This window comes from Eurosta solidaginis, chromosome 1, assembly GCF_040869045.1.
Source record: "Eurosta solidaginis isolate ZX-2024a chromosome 1, ASM4086904v1, whole genome shotgun sequence".
In the NCBI taxonomy this organism is placed as follows: Eukaryota; Metazoa; Arthropoda; class Insecta; order Diptera; family Tephritidae; genus Eurosta; species Eurosta solidaginis.
The window spans coordinates 99,733,036-99,752,430 of NC_090319.1; the positions used below are offsets into that span (position 1 = coordinate 99,733,036).

Here is a 19,395-nt window from a genome sequence, read left to right on the forward strand (position 1 = left end):
GGCACAAGGATGTATTTTTGCATTATATTAGTCATTTGTCGGATCCGGTAGGATCGGACCACTATAACATATATCTCCCATACAACCGATCGTTCAGATAAGGCGATTTTGGTCATTGCCGCAATTCAGAAAGTATAAACGTGAAACTCGGAGATACATATTCTAATATATCATAGAAGATATCCTGAAAAAATCACTTTGATCGGAGCTATATATAGTATATATCCCATACAACCGATCGTTCAGATAGAAAGATTTTTGGCAATTTCTACCTTAATTTCCAATATAAAAACGTTAAACTTGGGGATATTTATTCTAATATATCATAGTAGATTTCATGGAAAAATCATTTCGATCGGAGCTATATATAATATATATCCCATACAACCGATCGTTCATATAGAAAGATTTTTAGCCATTTCTAATATATCATAGAAGATTTCTTGAAAAAATCACTTTGATCGGAGCTATATGTATATAGTATATACCTATCCCATACAACCGATCGTTCAGATAGAAAGATTTTTGGCCATTTCTCCCTTAGTTTCCAATATAAAAACGTGAAACTTGGTGATATATATTCGGCACAGCCGAAGACAGTCCCGTCCTTAGTTGTTATTATGAAGGTTCATATTAAAATCCTGAATGTGAGGTAAGGGATAACGATCGGGAACAGTTACAATATTTAATCTTCTAAAATCACCACATGGACGCCAATCATTCAACTCTTTTTTAGGTACAAGGTGAAGTGGTGATGCTACTGAAGAATTTGAAGGCCGACAAATGCCTGTTTTAACTAAGAAATCAAACCCCGTTTTCGCAACTTTGTATTTTACCGGATCTAATCGCCTGGGCTTAGAAAATGGAAGACTACCTTCTGTTACAAGTCGATGTACTGTTGTATGTTTAACAAGTTTAGTATGATCTGGCTCTGAAATAAGTGGCGGAAACTCTTTTAATAATTTTGTAAATTTATTGTCAACCACAAATAATTTAGGTAATGGAATATCACAAAAGTAGGATACTGTATTAACTGAGAGATTGGTTAATGGATCTACTAAAAGTTTATGTTTAATGTCTATAAGAAGACCATATTTACAAAGAAAATCAGCGCCAATTATTGGCCTGGTTATATCCGCAATTAAAAATTTAAAGGGAAATTCACGTCTTAAACCCAAATTTACGTTTAAAAGCCTGTTCGCGTAAGTGGCAATTGTTGAGCCATTAGCTGCAGTGAGAATTATGTCTGAACGTTTCCTATGAGGAAATTTAGACGCGGGTAATGCCGAAATTTCTGCTCCACTATCAATTAAAAAATTTTGTTTGTTTTCTCTATCAAAAATAAATAAGCGACGCGTCGAAAATTCTAAATTTCCGTTGTTCGTCGCTGCAACAACGGAAGAATTTAGTTTGTTGAATCTTTGTTTTTGTTATACGAACAAGGTTGTTCACACTTCCTGGCATTACTTCAAAATTTGTAGTGGAATCTACACAACTAATTTTGATTATTTCGTGAATTCGATCTATGCCTAAATGTATTCCTAAATTTGTTTCTCGAACTGGACCGCGATCTAGGTTGATTTCTATAAATTTGGTTTTTGACTTCAGATAACTCTAAAGAGAGTTTCTGGAAATTCTCACAAATCAAAGAGGTCGTTTTAAAAAAGTTTTGAACAACAGAATTTTGTGCTTTTATATCCGAAAAATTATTAACCGAAAATACTTCATTTTTGTTTATCACTTCCCAAATATTATCTGCTAATTTGGTTAATTCGGTAATATTATTAGAACTCGAACTAGCAAAAATCATACTCAAATTTTTAGGTAGTTTACGCATCCAAATTTTCTTTAAAATATTTTCGCTAAAATTTGACCCGGCTAATATAATTAAGGAAGGATAAAATTCTGATGGCTTACGATCACTCATCTCAGAATCGTTTAAAATTGTATCAAGTTTCGGGTTTTCGCTAAGTGAGTGTCTTTCTATTCGTCACTTTTTTAAGTTCAGTAAATTTGTTAATAATGGGGGGATTTTGGATAAAATCCAAAATAGTTATCATTTCCTGCGGAAGTGCTGTAATGATATGCTCGTATTTAGTGTTTTCTTGTGTAATGTTTTTAGTACTAAATTGTGTTTCGGCATGAATAAACCATGCTTCCGGACAATTAGTCCAAAAATGTGGAAGTTTTACTGAAACTACCAAAATTTCAATTTGAGTAACATTTGCATATGGATTTGTAATTTCATTTTGAGGAACATTTTCATATGGATTTTTAATTTGTTGTTGAGAAGTGTTATTTGGTAAATCTTTCAAAGAGTTATTTAAATTATTAGCAAATGTAGATGTTTGTGTGTATTATGTTGTGGTGAACGAAATATGTTAATTTAAATGAAAAGGAGTTTACGAACAAAAAACTGTAAAATAAATCAGTAATTATATCGGAAAATGTATTAAATAGATAATTAAAGAGAGAGTTTACAACGATTAAATAAATTAAAAATATATCTAATAAGCTGGGTCGATTTATTAACCTATATCGCGCCATCGATTTTTCGATAGGTTTTGGGCTCAGGAAAAAAAGTTTCACTAAGCATACCCAAAAAAATAATTTAGCGGACAATTTTGAGTCGGACAGGGTATACATGAAAATTTTAAAACCAAATGAAAATTTTTTAAGTAGGTCGTGAAAAAAACCTTAAAAATCTAAGAAAAAAATTCAAAAAACTCAAATTTTGCAGGCTCGAAAAAACTTTGGCGATAACAGTTTTTTGAAAAAAAAAAAATATTTTTTGGGTTTTGAGGAGTGTGTTGGTGAAAAAATTTGCAAAAGTGTTGCCGATGAAAACGAATTTGTCTCATAGTTACTATCCCACTAGGGTATATGCTATAGTGGTCCGATCCGGTCGATTCCGACAAATGTCAAATCCCCCATCAAAATATGCCTGCTTACCAAATTTCATCAAGATATCTCAAAAATAGAGGGACTAGTTTGCGTTCAAACAAACGGACAGACGGACAGACGGACATGGCTAAATCAACTTAGCTCATCCCCTGATCATTTTGGTATACTTATTGGTGGGTCTAACGGAAACATATACATAAAAAATGATTTGGAGCCTTGAAAATGAAAAAAATCGATTTCGACCAAAACAAGTCCCAAAAACCAAAAAAAAAAAAATTTTTTTTAAAACTGTTAATGCCAACGTTTTTATCGCATAATTCTAAGTGGGATAGTAACTATGAGACAAATTCGTTTTCATCGACAACACTTTTGCACTTTTCTGAAGAAACCCTTAAAAAAAATGGCGAAAAATAAATTTTTTCAACAAAACACTCCTCAAAACCCAAAAAAATTTTTTTTTTCAAAAAACTTTTGTCGCCAAAGTTTTTAGCGGACAATTTTGAGTCGGACAGGGTATACATGAAAATTTTAAAATCAAATGAAAATTTTTTAAGTAGGTCATGAAAAAAGCCTTAAAAATCATAGAAAAAGTCAAAAAACACAAATTTTGCAGGCTCGAAAATTATTTTTTTGGGTATTAATATCACTCTAGCAGTTTGACCAGCAATATAAATTTTAATCAATTCACATACCTTAAACTTCTAGTTATTGTATTTAAATTATATAGAAAGCATCTTTGCAATGGCATTTATGATTTTATTTAAAAATACAGCAGCGTGTGATGATCTTGATTACAGTAATAAAATGATACTTGTTGTTGATGGCATGGTATTTGATCCAAACTTATGATACGATTTGTAATTCACTTGATGCAGAGCAATATTTGTATCTTGGTTGTTGTTATTATTATTACTTATATTATTAGTTTTTATATTATTATTATTATTGTTGTTGTGGGAGCATTTATGTGTACGCAAGCTGGAACGTTGAGTATAATCTATTGAACAAATCGATCATATATAGGGTATAAGATTCTTATGCTTTAACATGTGGTCAGGACAATATATTTCCTGACGATAACATTTCCCACAAACATCAAAGTTAAATGGCTGCTTCCAATGTTGATGCACATGATATTGAAAACGCAGTTACGTATAATTTTCAAATGTTTCCTTGCAAATATGACATGTATATATAGATATCAGATAAAAGTTCTTATGATGCTCCTGGCAGGATCGCCATTTGTGGTAATTAAAACCACTTCTTGAATTTTAGTACAAAATTTAATTTTAATTAATTTAATTTATTAAACAAAATACGCCTAAAAATATGCGTATGAATTTCTTGAAATTTCTCACAATAATAATGAAAATTTTTGATAATTTAAAACTCAATATTGAAAATTAAAATATTGATAAAACATTTTAAAATTACAAAGTTCAAGGTAACTTAAACACAAAGTTAAATAAAAACAAGTAAGGTAGGCTAAGTTCCGGTGTAACCGAACATTACATACTCACTTGAGAGCTGTGGAGACAAAATAAGGGAAAATCACCATGTAGTAAAAAGAACCTAGGGTAACCCTGGAATGTGTTTGTATGACACGTGCATCAAATGGAAGGTATTAAAGAGTATTTTAAGAGGGAGGGGGCCATAGTTCTATAGATGGACGCCATTTAGGGATATCGCCATAAAGGTGGACCAGGCCTGACTAGAATTTGTTTATACCATATGGGTATCAAATGAAATGTGTTAATGATAATTTTAGAAGGGAGTGGGCCTAAGTTCTATAGGTGGACGCCTTTTCGAGATATCGCCATAAAGGTGAACCAGGGGTGACTCTAGAATTTGTTTTTACGATATGGGTATCAAATGAAAGGTATTAATGAGTATTTTAAAAGGGCGTTGGCCTAAGTTCTATATGTGGACGCCTTTTCGAGATATCGCCATAAAGATGGACCAGGGGTGACTCTAGAATTTGTTTGTACGATATGCGTATCAAATGAAAGGTGTTAATGAGTATTTTAAAGGGCGTGGGCCTTACTTCTATATGTGAACGCCTTTTCGAGATATCGCCATAAAGGTGGACCAGGGATGACTCTAGAATTTGTTTGTTCTATATGGATATCAAATGAAAGGTGTTAATGAGTATTTTAAAAGCGAGTGGGTCTTAGTTCTATAGGTGGACACCTTTTCCGAATATCGTTATAAAGGTGGACCAGGGTTGACTCTAGAATGCGTTTGTACAATATCGGTATCAAACGAAAGGTGTTAATATGTATTTTAAAAGGGAGTAGGCCTTAGTTCTATGGGTGGACGCCATTTCGGGATATCGCCATAAACGTGGACCAGGGGTGACTCTAGAATGCGTTTGTACAATATGGGTATCAAATGAAAGGTGTTAATGAGTATTTTAAAAGGGCGTGGGCCTTAGTTCTATAGGTGGACGCTTTTTCGAGATATCGCCATAAAGCTGGACCCGGGGTGACTATAATTTTTTTGTACAATATGGGTATCAAATGAAAGGTGTTAATGAGTATTTTAAAAGGGCGTGGGCCTTAGTTCTATAGGTGGACGCCTTTTCGAGATATCGCCATAAAGGTGGACCAGGGGTGACTCTAGAATTTGTTTGTACGATATGGGTATCAAATGAAAGGTGTTAATGAGTATTTTAAAAGGGCGTGGGCCTTAGTTCTATAGGTGGACGCCTTTTCGAGATATCGCCATAAAGCTGGACCCGGGGTGACTCTATAATTTGTTTGTACGATATGGGTATCAAATGAAAGGTGTTAATGAGTATTTTAAAAGGGCGTGGGCCTTAGTTCTATAGGTGGACGCCTTTTCGTGATATCGCCATAAAGGTGGGCCAGGGGTGACTCTAGAATTTTTTTGTATTATATGGGTATCAAATGAAAGGTGTTAATGAGTATTTTAAAAGGGAGTGGGCCTTAGTTCTATATGTGGACGCCTTTTCGAGATATCGCCATAAACGTGGACCAGGGGTGACTCTAGAATGCGTTTGTACGATATGGGTATCAAATTAAAGGGTATTAATGAGGGTTTTAAAAGGGAGTAGCCCTTAGTTGTATATGTGAAGGCGTTTTCGAGATATCGACCAAAATGTGGACCAGGGTGACCCAGAACATCTTCTGTCCGGCACCGCTAATTTATTTATATATGTCATACCACGAACAGTATTCCTGCCAAGATTCCAAGGGCTTTTGATTTCGCCATGCAAAACTTTTTCATAATATGGTAGGTGTCACACCCATTTTACCAAGTTTTTTTCTAAAGTTATATTTTGCGGCAATAGACCAATACAACTACCATGTTTCATTGCTTTTTACGTATTTGGTATATAATTATGGCATTTTTTTTCATTTTTCGTAATTTTCGATATCGAAAAAGTGGGCGTGGTCATAGTCGGATTTCGGCCATTTTTTACACCAATACAGAGTGAGGTCAGATAAGTACGTGAACTGAGTTTAGTAAAGATAGATCGATTTTTGCTCAAGTTATCGTGTTAACGGCCGAGCGGAAGGACAGACGGTCGACTGTGTATAAAAACTGGGCGTGGCTTCAACCGATTTCGCCCTTTTTCACAGAAAACAGTTATCGTCCCAGAATTTAAACCCCTACCAAATTGCACAAGGATTGGTAAATTTTTGTTCGACTTATGGCATTAAAAGTATCCTAGACAAATTAAATGAAAAGGGGCGGAGTCACGCCCATTTTTAAATTGTCTTTTATTTTTGTATTTTGTTGCACCATATCATTACTTGAGTTGAATGTTGACATAATTTACTTATATACTGTAAAGATATTAACTTTTCTTTTAAAATTTGAATTAAAAAAAATTTATTTTTAAAAGTGGGCGTGGTAGGTCTCCAATTTTGCTAGTTTTTATTAAGCATACATATAGTAATAAGAGTAACGTTACTGCCAAATTTCATCATGATATCTTCAACGACTGCCAAATTACAGCTTGCAAAATTTCTAAATTACCTTCTTTTAAAAGTGGGCGGTGCCACGCCCATTGTCCAAAATTTTACTAGTTTTCTATTCTGCGTCATAAGTTCAACCCACCTACCAAGTTTCATCGCTTAATCCATATTTGGTAATGAATTATCGCACTTTTTCGATTTTTCGAAATTTTCGATATCGAAAAAGTGGGCGTGGTTATAGTCCGATATCGTTCATTTTAAATAGCGATCTGAGGTGAGTGCCCAGGAACCTACATACCAAATTTCATCAAGATACCTCAAAAGTTACTCAAGTTATCGTGTTAACGGACAGACGGACGGACGGACATGGCTCAATCGAATTTTTTTTCAATACTGATGATTTTGATATATGGAAGTCTATATCTATCTCGATTCCTTTATACCTGTACAACCAACCGTTATCCAATCAAAGTTAATATACTCTGTGAGCTCTGCTCAACTGAGTATAATAATAAGAACCCTACAATCAGTGATGCAAAATCCTTTAGTAGGTTCTAGGGGCATAAACACTCCTTTGAAATGTTTCTTACCTTATACTTAAGTTGAGGATATATATACGTATGAGAAGGGTTTGAAAAATACTTGGGCATCTTTTGCTTATATGCGAAACTATGCAATAGCGTCTGAAATGTTAATTTTGATTTTCACACTTCATCCTCCAACACCCAAGTCTCCCGGTTTGACATTTCCTAAAGCTGGCGGCCCTATCCAAAACTAGTCCCTTGGAGTGAATCACATTCATTATAGCAGGGCCGTAGAGAGTAAATCCGGGCCCGGGACTAAACAATTTACGGGCCCCCCAAGTCTCCCGGTTTGACATTTCCTAAAGCTGGCGGCCCTATCCAAAACTAGTTCCTTGGAGTGAATCACATTCATTATAGCAGGGCCGTAGAGAGAAAATCCGGGCCCGGGACTAAACAATTTACGGGCCCGCTAAAAAATCCACTAATACTTTTGATTAACGTGAATTAATGGCGTCTCATTCATGAATCATTATTGATGGATTACATCAAAAAAAAATTTTGCCACATCAACTAAATGATTTTTGAACTAATACCTGACAATAAAATTAACACTGAATATGTACTATTCATACTATTTTATTGTAACGTAGAAATAAAATTCTCTTTTAACAACCACATATTGTTTCAAATAATCTTTTCTAGTTATTTGGTAACATTTTAGAATATTTCTGATAAATATAATGATGATTATAAATTTTAATTATTCAATATAGAAAGCTCGGATATCAAGGAGTGCCTTTACTTGCTTTTTTCGCTGCAAAATTTTTATAATATGTAATATCAAAATTTAACTGTCTTGCCAAAACGGATTCAACACAAAGCGATCTATGAAACTTTTTGATTCTTGAAAGGACGCTGAAGGAAAGTTCTGCACTAGCTATAGTGACAGGTATAGTGCAAAAGATACGTAAAGCAACACAAATGTTGGGGAAAATCGTATACAGATTTTGAACATATGTAGATAACATTTAGCAATTCCATTGGTGACAGACCTTTATCAAAATTTGCTTCGTAAATGTGTTTCAAGTGAATTATTTCGCATTCTAAGCTTTGAGAAAGGTCCGACTTGTATTTTTCGACAAATTTTGCTGCGCTCGCCCGAACATTAGTTTCATCCATGTCTTCAAATTGCCACAAAAAAGAAAACGTCTCGCTCAAATTTCTCATAGCTGCAAATCGTTCAGTAAAGGCATCACCAGGAATGTATTGTTTTTAAAATCAGACTATGAATCATCCGTAATCATCTCATTTAAATTATCTTCAGAACGTCTTTTGGGTTTTCTCTTTCGAATGTCCGGAAACTTTGGCGAGATGTTCAATTGAATAGCAACTGTTTTGCTTTCGTTTAAAATTGTTTCCCATTGGTTCCTGATCAACTTCAAATCAGCTAATAAGGCATCTAGATGTCGGACCTCAACATCTATGGTGGCGTCTCTAGCTTGGAGGACCACGTTTCTTTCATTAATGGTAGTCAGTATTTTGAACCTAGTTGAGATCAGCGATTTTCTGACCAGTTTTTTGGTTACAATTCACGAAAGCCAAAAACCGTTCTTGAATTGTAAAATTTGTTGCTTTCGAATTGAAATGGAGTTAGCTCAAAATGAACGTAGTCAACGTGACTAGCATCATGCATAGCATCAACGATAATAGCAAAATACTTGGCTTTCTTGCCTTGTTCTAATATAGTTTCCCTCACGTGCTTTGCACAAATTTCTATAAACTCGTTCTGAATGTCTAGAGAAAGATAGTGAACTTGCAAACGTTTGTGCTGCTATTGTGAAATCCTAACTTTCTCCAAATGATCTCTAAGTAGCGGATCATAATGGGTTATGAGATCTTAGACGCCCAAAAAAATTTCCATCTTTTCCTTCACCAAAATTCAGCCAAAACTAAAATAGTGTCCAAAATTCTATATAAAATTTCTCTTCACTTTTGAGTTTCAGTGATTATGTAGCTGTTCATTGGTAAGTGTATCAATTGTAGCCTCCTTTTGAATTAGATTTTGTAAAGATTGCCATTGAATATAACATTTAATGTGATCTTGAGTATTTTCGTGTCATGGCAGTTTATAGTATAGCTCCTTCCATACCTGGAATTTCGATTATCCGCACAACAAATTTTAGGTCGATTTAAAGTATTGGTGCTTAATAGACGACTTGGTAGGCAATAAAAAGCATTGCTACTGGCACTCCACACTAACCAGGGACGCTTCACTTCCTCTCCATTTGGCAAGATTCTGTTTTACACCGAGGTAGGAAATACCTCGTCATGACAATCACGTGGAAAAATAACAGGACACTTTTGATGACCTCGACGAATTATTTTGTTGACTTCTTCAGATCGAAAAAACTCATTATTCACGGTACTGGTATCGAAGTCGTTTAAATAATCTGGACTTTGATACAGAGTTGGTGGTATTGTTGGAAGACTTTTTGAGGATTGATGAGTGCCACCACGAAAACTTTACGTTTTGGATTCATATACACATACATTTTTGTTTGATGTTTTTCCTGTCTCCTCAGGCCAGGCAAAAAATCATTATCAATATTCGTTGCTTTTGAAATTCGACTTAAAATTTGCACATGGAACAACTAAAGACTCTCCTGAATTAAAAAAAAATGTCTTAATACCTCTAAATCGCGGGCCCCCTGAGAAACCCCGGGCCCGGGGGCATCCCCCCATTGCCCCTGCCCTCTCGTTTGGCCTGGATTATAGCCTATCAACCAAGTTTAAATATCACCTACACGTTACGGCTCCTTTTACAAATGTGAATACGTAGGCACATATATTTACCAGGTGAGGCTTTGTCCTTCGCAAGAACACTCAAAGTGCTGAAGCAACAGCTTTCCCAAGACAGTCGAACTAATGCCCGTGTGTGCTACTAGCCTATCGTAGTGGACAGTCGAACTAGTCTGAAAACTGAAGCTACGCGGTCATCCATAATGAGCTCTTTTCTCATAAGGCCGGAAAATAGTAGTTAACATCTTTCAACTTAAAATCGGTCGACTTTCATTATAAAATATCGTTTTGGTTTGAACACAAACGTCTGCAAACTTTGGTCTACATTTTAAAAACTTTATCCAGGGTCCTTGTAAAATTTTAATTATGTAGATGCGCCGAGGATTATACGATTTTCACCCATGAGATACGCAATGAGATCCACTTATAGTGCTTATGATTTCGAGGACGGCATCCTTGGCCGAATAGTCACTCCCTAACGTTTCAAGGTGTTTCTTTGGTGTAGCTCGGCAGCATAGCACGACAAAAACATCCGTTAGATAGTCTTCGGAGCTACAGCTAGAGCTTCTAGGAAAGTGACGTCGACGAAGGTATGAGTTCGAAGTCGCTTTCGTATAGCTTCTGTGCTGGCATAGCGTGTGAGGGTAAGGAGACGTGGTAGCGACTGGTGGTCGGGATTCCTACTGTTCGCACATCGGATATTGTAGCTCTTCAAAACAGCTGAAAAAACTGGAGGCGCCCTGTACCACGAGAGTCATGATTATTAATAGACCATTAATATCAACCGTAAGTCGCCTTTGTGCGTGACCGCCAAGGAGTCACAAATGATTTAAAGAAATTGTGTTCGCGACGATTGTTAGGAGTTAACCCTAGGTGAAACTACGCTTTGCACGAGATATACAGACAAAAGTGTGACCATTTTGTGTATCTTTCTTTCTTTTCAGCAAACGCAGCAGTACCAATTCCAAAGACCGGGGTTAGGTTCGAAGCCTCTCTGAAGTAAGTGAACGAGGCACATTCCCTTCACAAAGAGCCACTCCTGAAAATTTTTTACCAATCTGTGAGATTTTGAGGCAAAAATCCGGGATCTTTCCGAAATGGCCAAAACGTTGATTTCCTTAAATACATACAAACAAAACCTGGTAAAAGTCTAGTTGAAGGGTCGACTGCTAATACGCTACCAAAGATATAGAGACAGGCATCAAACGACGCGTCTTGACATCACTATTAATAATGCGAATGCGGAAAATAAAAATGTTAACTAGTTCAAAAGATATTAACGAAAAACCAAAAAATGACACGCTGGTCCCACCTAAACCGGGGGTGGGATCCATAGTATTTTTGCGCAGAACACCATCGGTCCTTCGGCCGCGCTTATAAGAAATTACCCTGGGGGTCCAAAACCGGTTTGGAGATCAAAAGCACTGCTACAACAACAACAAAAAGATCAAAACTATATCCGCGCAAAACACTTCTGTTCACAATTTTTTTGTGGGTACAACAACATTACAATAACCACATGAAAATCGCCAACTTCAACTGCAAATATCTCCGAACAGAGACAAAATTTTTCTTTTCCGCTTTCGGATTATTGTTGTCGAGGCCAATACGAGTCTTTTGACACCTCCCTCGGTATTTTTGGTAGCGTATTAGCAGTCGACCCCTCAACTAGACTTTTACCCAAAAAAAACCTTTCCTAAATATTATTATTTTTAAATAGAACATGTAAGGAAGGTTAAGTTCGGGTGTAACCGAACATTACATACTCAGTTGAGAGCTATGGTGACAACATAAGGGAAAATAACCATGTAGAAAATGAACCGAGGGAAACCCTGGAATGTGTTTGTATGACATGTGTATCAAATGAAAGGCATTAAAGAGTATTTTATGAGGGAGTGGCCATAGTTCTATAGATGAATGCCATTTAGGGATATAGCCATAAAGGTGGATCAGGGTTGACTCTAGAATGCGTTTGTACGATATGGGTATCAAATGAAAGGTGTTAATGAGTATTTTAAAAGGGAGTAATCCTTAGTTCCATAGGTGGACGCCGTTTCGAAATATCGCCATAAAGGTGGACCAGGGGTGACTATAGAATGGTTTTGTACGATATGGGTATCAAATTAAAGGTATTAATGAGGGTTTTAAAAGGGAGTGGTGGTTGTTGTATAGGTGGTCGCCTTTTCGAGATATCACCATAAAGGTGGACCAGGGGTGACTCTAGAATGCGTTTGTACGATATGGGTATCAAATGAAAGGTGTTAATGAGTGTTTTAAAAGGGAGTAATCCTTAGTTCCATAGGTGGACGCCGTTTCGAGATATCGCCATAAAGGTGGACCAGGGGTGACCCTGGAATTTGTTTGTACAATATGGGTATCAAAAGAAAGGTGTTAATGAGTATTTTAAAAGGGAGTAATCCTTAGTTCCATAGGTGGACGCCGTTTCGAGATATCGCCATGAAGCTGGACCAGGGGTGACCCTAGAATTTGTTTGTACAATATGGGCATCAAACGAAAGGTGTTAATGAGTATTTTAAAAGGGAGTGGGCCTTAGTTCTATAGGTGGACGCCGTTTTGAAATATCGCCATAAAGGTGGACCAGGGGTGACTCTAGAATGTGTTTGTACGATATGGGTATCAAATTAAAGGTATTAGTGAGGGTTTTAAAAGGGAGTGGTGGTTGTTGTATAGGGGGTCGCATTTTCGAGATATCGCCATAAAGGTGGACCAGGGGTGACCCTAGAATTTGTTTGTACAATATGGGTATCAAAAGAAAGGTGTTAATGAGTATTTTAAAAGGGAGTAATCCTTAGTTCCATAGGTGGACGCCGTTTCGAGATATCGTCATAAAGGTGGGCCAGGGGTGCTCTAGAATTCGTTTGTGCAATATGGGTATCAAACGAAAGGAGTTAATGAGTATTTTAAAAGGGAGAGGGCCTTAGTTCTCTAGGTGGACGCCTTTTCGAGGTATCGCAATAAAGGTGGACCAGGGGTGACTCTAGACTTTGTTTGTACGATATGGGTATCAAATGAAAGGTTTTAGTGAGTATTTTTAAAAGGGAGTGGGCCTTCGTTCTATAGGTGTTCGCCTTTTCGAGATATCGCCATAAAGGTGGACCAGGGGTGACTTTAGAATATGTTTGTACGATATGGGTATCAAATGAAAGGTGTAAATGAGTTTTTTTGAAAAGGGCGTGGGGCTTAGTTCTATAGGTGGACGCCTCTTCGAGATATCGCCATAAAGGTGGACCAGGGGTGACTCTAGAATGAGTTTGTACGATATGGGTATCAAATTTAAGGTATTAGTGAGAGTTTTAAAAGGGAGTGGTGGTAGTTGTATATGTGAAGGCGTTTTCCAGAAATCGACCAAAATGTGGACCAGGGTGACCCAGAACATCATCTGTTGGATACCGCTAATTTATTTATATATGTAATACCACGTACAGTATTCCTGCCAAGATTTTAAGGGTTTTTTATTTCGCCCTGCAGAACTTTTTCATTTTCTTCTACCTAATATGGTAGGTGTCACAACCATTTTATAAAGTTTTTTCTAAAGTTATGTTTCGCGTCAATAAAACAATCCAATTACCTTACCATGTTTCATCCCTTTTTTCGTATAGAATTATGGCATTTTTTTCATTTTTCGTAATTTTCGATATCGAAAAAGTGGGCGTGGTCATAGTCGGATTTCGTTCACTTTTCATACCAAGATAAAGTGAGTTCAAGTAAGCACGTGAACTAAGTTCATTAAAGATATGTCGATTTTTGCTCAAGTTATCGTGTTAACGGCCACGTGGAAAGACAGACGGACGACTGTGTATAAAAACTGGGCGTGGCAGCAAGCGATCCCGCCCATTTTCACAGAAAACAGTTAGCGTCATAAAATCTATGCCCCTACCAAATTTTAAAAGGTTTGGTTAATTTTTGTTCGACTTATGGCGTTAAACGTATCGTAGACAAATTAAATGAAAAAGGGCGGAGCCACGCCCATTTTGAAATTTTCTTTTATTTTTGTATTTTGTTGCACCATATCATTACTGGAGTTGAATGTTGACATAATTTACTTATATACTGTAAAGATTTTAACTTTTCTTTTAAAATTTGAATTAAAAAAAAATTTTTTTTAAAAGTGGGCGTGGTCGTTCTCCGATTTTGCTAATTTTTATTAAGCAGACATATAGTAATAAGAGTAATGTTCCTGCCAAATTTCATCATGATATCTTCAACGACTGCCAAATTACAGCTTGCAAAAATTTTAAACTACCTTCTTTTAAAAGTGGGCGGTGCCACGCCCATTGTCCAAAATTTTACTAGTTTTCTATTCTGCGGCATAAGTTAAACTCATCTACCAAGTTTCGTCGCTTTACCTGTCTTTTGTAATGAATTATCGCACTTTTTCGGTTTTTCGAAATTTTGGATATCGAAAAAGTGGGCGTGGTTATAGTCCGATATCGTTCATTTTAAATAGTGATCTGAGATGAGTGCTCAGGAACCTACATACCAAATTTCATCAAGACACCTCAAAATTTACTCAAGTTATCGTGTTAACGGACGGACGGACATGGCTCAATCAAATTTTTTTTCGATCCTGATTATTTTGATATATGGAAGTCTATATCTATCTCGATTCCATTATATATGTACAACCAACCGTTATCCAATCAAACTTAATATACTCTGTGAGCTCTGCTCAACTGAGTATAAAAATCAAGCTTTTTAAAGTCAGAGCACCGGCGTATGCCGGCGCGCCGCCCACGCCGCCGCCGCCGGTATATAATAGAGCCTACGCCGCCGCCGCCGATAAAGTGTATGGATGTATATATAGATTAACGGATTTTAGGAAAAGTACATAAAACTATGGTGCGAACATAAGAAAAAAGCTGGAAGTTCTAAGCTGAATGGCCAACAGTTTCAGTTTCATTTACGGTTCTAAAAATATATCTATAGTGGACTAAGATTTAAAGGACCGTGATCTAAAGGCATGTACCCATGTACCTGAAATGTTCGAGCTCTTTCAGGGGAAGTTACGGCTGACCCCCTGTTCCGACATATTGGTGTCCTCGCTAAGGCAAAGGCAGACATCACCGCCAATCACGAAGCTAGATTGGGGGAGCACGGTAGAAGAACAATAGGGCTTTGGTTTTCTAGTGTCCTTTTCAGCCCCAAAATTGTTTGCATGTAGTTTTTTTCTGCTAAACCAGTGTAGGCCCCTAAAGTGTGATTTCCGTTTCACAAAACAATGTAAGCACGACTATGAGATAAAATAAATAGTTATAATAAAAACAATTTCGACTGTATTTGCAAAGATCAAAAAATAAATAAAAATAAATTTTTTCACTTACCATCCCAAGGTGAGCTTTAAATTTACTTTTGTTATTTTCTTATTTCGTTTAGTGTACCCGGCAGACACTCTCCTGTCCGACTTTTTTTGCCTACATTCAAAAAGTGAGCCTAGCCTCCATTTTTTCTTTTTTCTTTCTAAAAACTCTGAACCATAACCAACGAAAAACAAAAATATATATCGAAATCTGTAGTGCCAAACGATAACAACCTAAGTCGATTTAAGAAATACTCAGGACACAATACTTTAAGTGCAGATTTTCATAACAAAGAGGTATATTAAGTTAGAAACCGTTTGTTATTCAAAAAAATAATAATAATAATATGAGAACCAAACAAGTTTTCAAAAATTTGATAATTTCTTATAAAAAAAAAACAAGTAGTAAGCTTGCTCTATGCACATTTATTTAAGTTGACTTAAGCTGTTATCGCTCGTGATCACAGATTGAGGACACAATATATATGTATATAATTGCATCATCATTAATTGGCGCTTAACCGCCTAAGTGATTATGGCCGTTTTGTAACAAATCACGTCAGCTATCCCTGTTTCCCGAAAACTGGCGCCAATTGAGAGCACCAAAGAAGGTCAAGTCTTCCTCCGCCAGCCTCTTCCAACTCAGTAGAGGTCTCCCTCTTCCTCTGCTTCCATACTGCGGTGTCGACTGAAATACTTTCTTGGCCAGAGCATTTTCGTCCATTCGTATAACATAACCTAGCCAGCGAAGCCTTTGGGTTTTAACTCGGTGCACTATCGTTATATCTGCGTATAGCTCATACATCTCATCATTATAGCTCCTTCGATATTCGCCGTCGACATCACGGACAGGACTATAGAGAACTTTACTTTTCAATTGCGCGCTCAATACAAAGTAGGACTTGTTGCCAAGAGTTATTCTCCGTTTGATTTCTAAGCTGACATTGTTTTTGCTGTTAATGCTGGCTCCCAAATAGACGAAATCCTTCACAGTCTAGAATTTGTTTTATATTATTTAATTAAAATAAAAAATTAAAATAAATTTTACGGTGTTGTATGGAAACTTGAATGATTTTACACTAAATGATTCGCTGTAAATTTTTTTACTTATTTTCCTGCTTTATTTTTTCTCTTCTCTACTTTTCTATGCTCTACCCACGGGATAACAACAGTTTACAATCGTTAGGGCCGCGTTTTGCTGCCCTGTCCAATGGATCAGTCACAGATAAGGTAAGTGGAAAAAAAAAATTCAATAATAACACTAAAAAATAAATTTTTTTGTAATGAAATTTCTAAATGTCTGGTCAATTAAATCTACTACTAGCGCTTTTACTCTTTTTTATTGCAACTCATCGTTCGTGCTGCCTTGAAATCCTGATCTAAAATCCATGCTGTTTACTTTAGTTTTATGAAAAGAAAAAAAATTTTTATTCCTAAGACACAAGGTTAGGGGAATTTGATTTAGACCGCTTAAACTAAAATGAGCAGAAATATTCATGTTTTATTTTTAATATTTTATGTTATCGAACAAAGTATTAAATTATTACATTTGTCAACTTTAACTGAATTTTGAAATCGCACTGAAAACCCGGGCCTTAATAATGCTAAAAACAAAAAAAGCTTGCATTCATAAAGCTTTCATCAGTAAATCTTCTAATCAGAAAGCTTGCATCCATAAATGATAGGTGGTAGAATCCTAAAAACAATACTTTTCTGCTAGCACTGCTTTCTTTCTCAAAACTTTAAGATGGAATATCCTTTCTTGTTTTTGCAAACCACGCAACTAGTGAAATAATAAATTCAGTCCGGGAATGAAAGAGAGAAGAATATGATGGTCTGAATAAATATTGGATTCCCTGTAAACACTCGTGCAAGGTATCTCTAATAAAAATTATCAGGATGCCAGGGTATAAGGATATAGGTTAGGTTAGGTTAGAGTGGCTGCCTCCGCTGTCCGAGCGGAGACTCACGTAGGCCGTTGTGGCTCGTTGTGCTACCACGCGGGGGCCCCTATTTCCTGTTACCCTACTTTCGAAGAAGAAGAAAGTTTAGACCCCAGTGAGGCTAAACCAGCGCGTTTGCCTAATGAAACCCAAGATGTCGTTTGGGTTTATAGATTTTCCGGTATACTGCGTTTGCGGGTAAAAAGCACCATCTCAGTTTTTTCACTGCTGATGCTGAGTCCGCATTCCATAGACCAAGTGTTTGTTAGATTAAGAGCATTTTGCAAGAGTTCGCCAAGCACCGGAAGGTGTTTGCCGGTAACTGTCAAGGCTATGTCGTCGGCATATGCAATGACTTGGCATTCGGTGGGCTGTAGTATAGATAACAGAGCGTTCACCGTCAGGTTCCATAGTAGAGGAGAAAGAACGCCCACCTGGGGGGGTTCCTCTGTTGGTATACCTTATTAACGATGAGCTGCCCAGCTCAGAGATAATGATTCTCTTGTTTAGAAGGAGCTCGACGAATTTCACAAGAGGCTCTTCCACCCTGAACGTAGAGATTTTGTGACCGCTGCTGGAAGAACGTTGTTGAAGGCTCCTTCTATGTCGAGAAAGATACCCAGCGTAAATTCCTTAAAGGCAAGACCCTTCTCTCTTAGTAGTGATAGCATGTAGAGCTGTCTCTACGGATTTGCCCTTAGAGTAGGCGTGTTGGTTGTTGGAGATTAGTGCCTTATTTGCCCATCGTCTAATGTAGGCGTCCAGCAATCGTTCTAGAACTTTTAGGAGGAAGGAGGTCAGACTTATTGGTCTGAAATCCTTTGGACTGTTGCCCGATAACCTGCCTCCTTTGGGTATGAAGACTACCTTTGCCTTGGTCCATTCCGTGGGGATAAAGACCAGTTTGAGGCAAGCCTTGTAGATTTTTGCTAGCAGCGGGCTTATAAGATCGCTTGCAGCTTGCAATTCAGCGGGAAATATTCCATCCGTTCCCGGAGATTTGAAGGGTTTAAAGGACTTGATTGCCCAGATAACTCCTTTTTCGCTTACAATGTGGTCCAGGGGTTGAAATGGCCCTGGGATAGATTGCGTGTTTAAGATGTATAAGGATATAGCTGGCAGCTTTCAGGTTGATCTCCTTAGGGACGTTTTGTCTCTCTAGAAGAAATTTCCACATTCTATATGCGCCTATTCGACATAAAGTAAATTAAAGTGTCCAAGTACTCTGTCCTTCAACTCTTCATGGAAGCCACTTTCGCCCTTATGAGGTGTAACAAAACGAACCAAAGTAAAAGTGTCCAAGAGAACTGTACTTTAACTGGACAGCTGAAACCCATCCTAACCTAGCCTACGACTTACTTCCTTAATTGGCGCTTAACCGTTTAAACAATTATGCCCGTCCAACAAGGCGCGCCAGTCGCTCCTTCTCTCTGCCAGCCGGTGTCAATTGGTCACACCAAGGGAGTTTAAATCGTTTTCCACCTGGTCCTTCCAACAGAGTGGGGGCCGCCTTCTACCTCTGCTTCCATAGGCGGGTTCCGATAGAAACACTTTCTTGGCCGGAGAATTCATCTTTCATTCGCATAACATGGCCTAGCCAGCGCAGCCGCTGCGTTTTAATTCGCTGGACTATGTTGATGTCTGCGTATAGCTCGTACAGCTCATCGTTAAATCTTCTTCGGTACTCGCCATCGCCAACGCGTAGAACTTTTCTCTCGAACACTCCCAGAGCCGTTTCATCTGATGTTGTCATGGTCCATGCTTCTGCACCATATAGCAGGACGGGAACGTTAAGTGACTTGTAGAGTATGATTTTCGTTTGCCGAGAGGGGACTTTACTTTTCAATTGCCTACCTAGTCCAAAGTAGCATTTATTGGGAGTATTGATTCTTCGCTGGATTTCAGAGCTCATGTTGTTGCGAGTGTTGAACCTAGTCTAGGACTCTACGAAAAAAAAACAAACA

General features: G+C 37.2%; 1 protein-coding gene across 1 annotated transcript in view; it reads left to right on the plus strand.

Annotated features, from left to right (window-relative positions):
• Positions 1-19,395, plus strand: part of ninaE (neither inactivation nor afterpotential E) — a 32,685-nt gene that overhangs the window by 8,391 nt on the left and 4,899 nt on the right. The window contains exon 2 of the mRNA XM_067759331.1: positions 16,661-16,718. Coding sequence (XP_067615432.1) covers positions 16,661-16,718 — 58 coding nt within the window. The remainder of the gene's footprint in view (positions 1-16,660; positions 16,719-19,395) is intronic.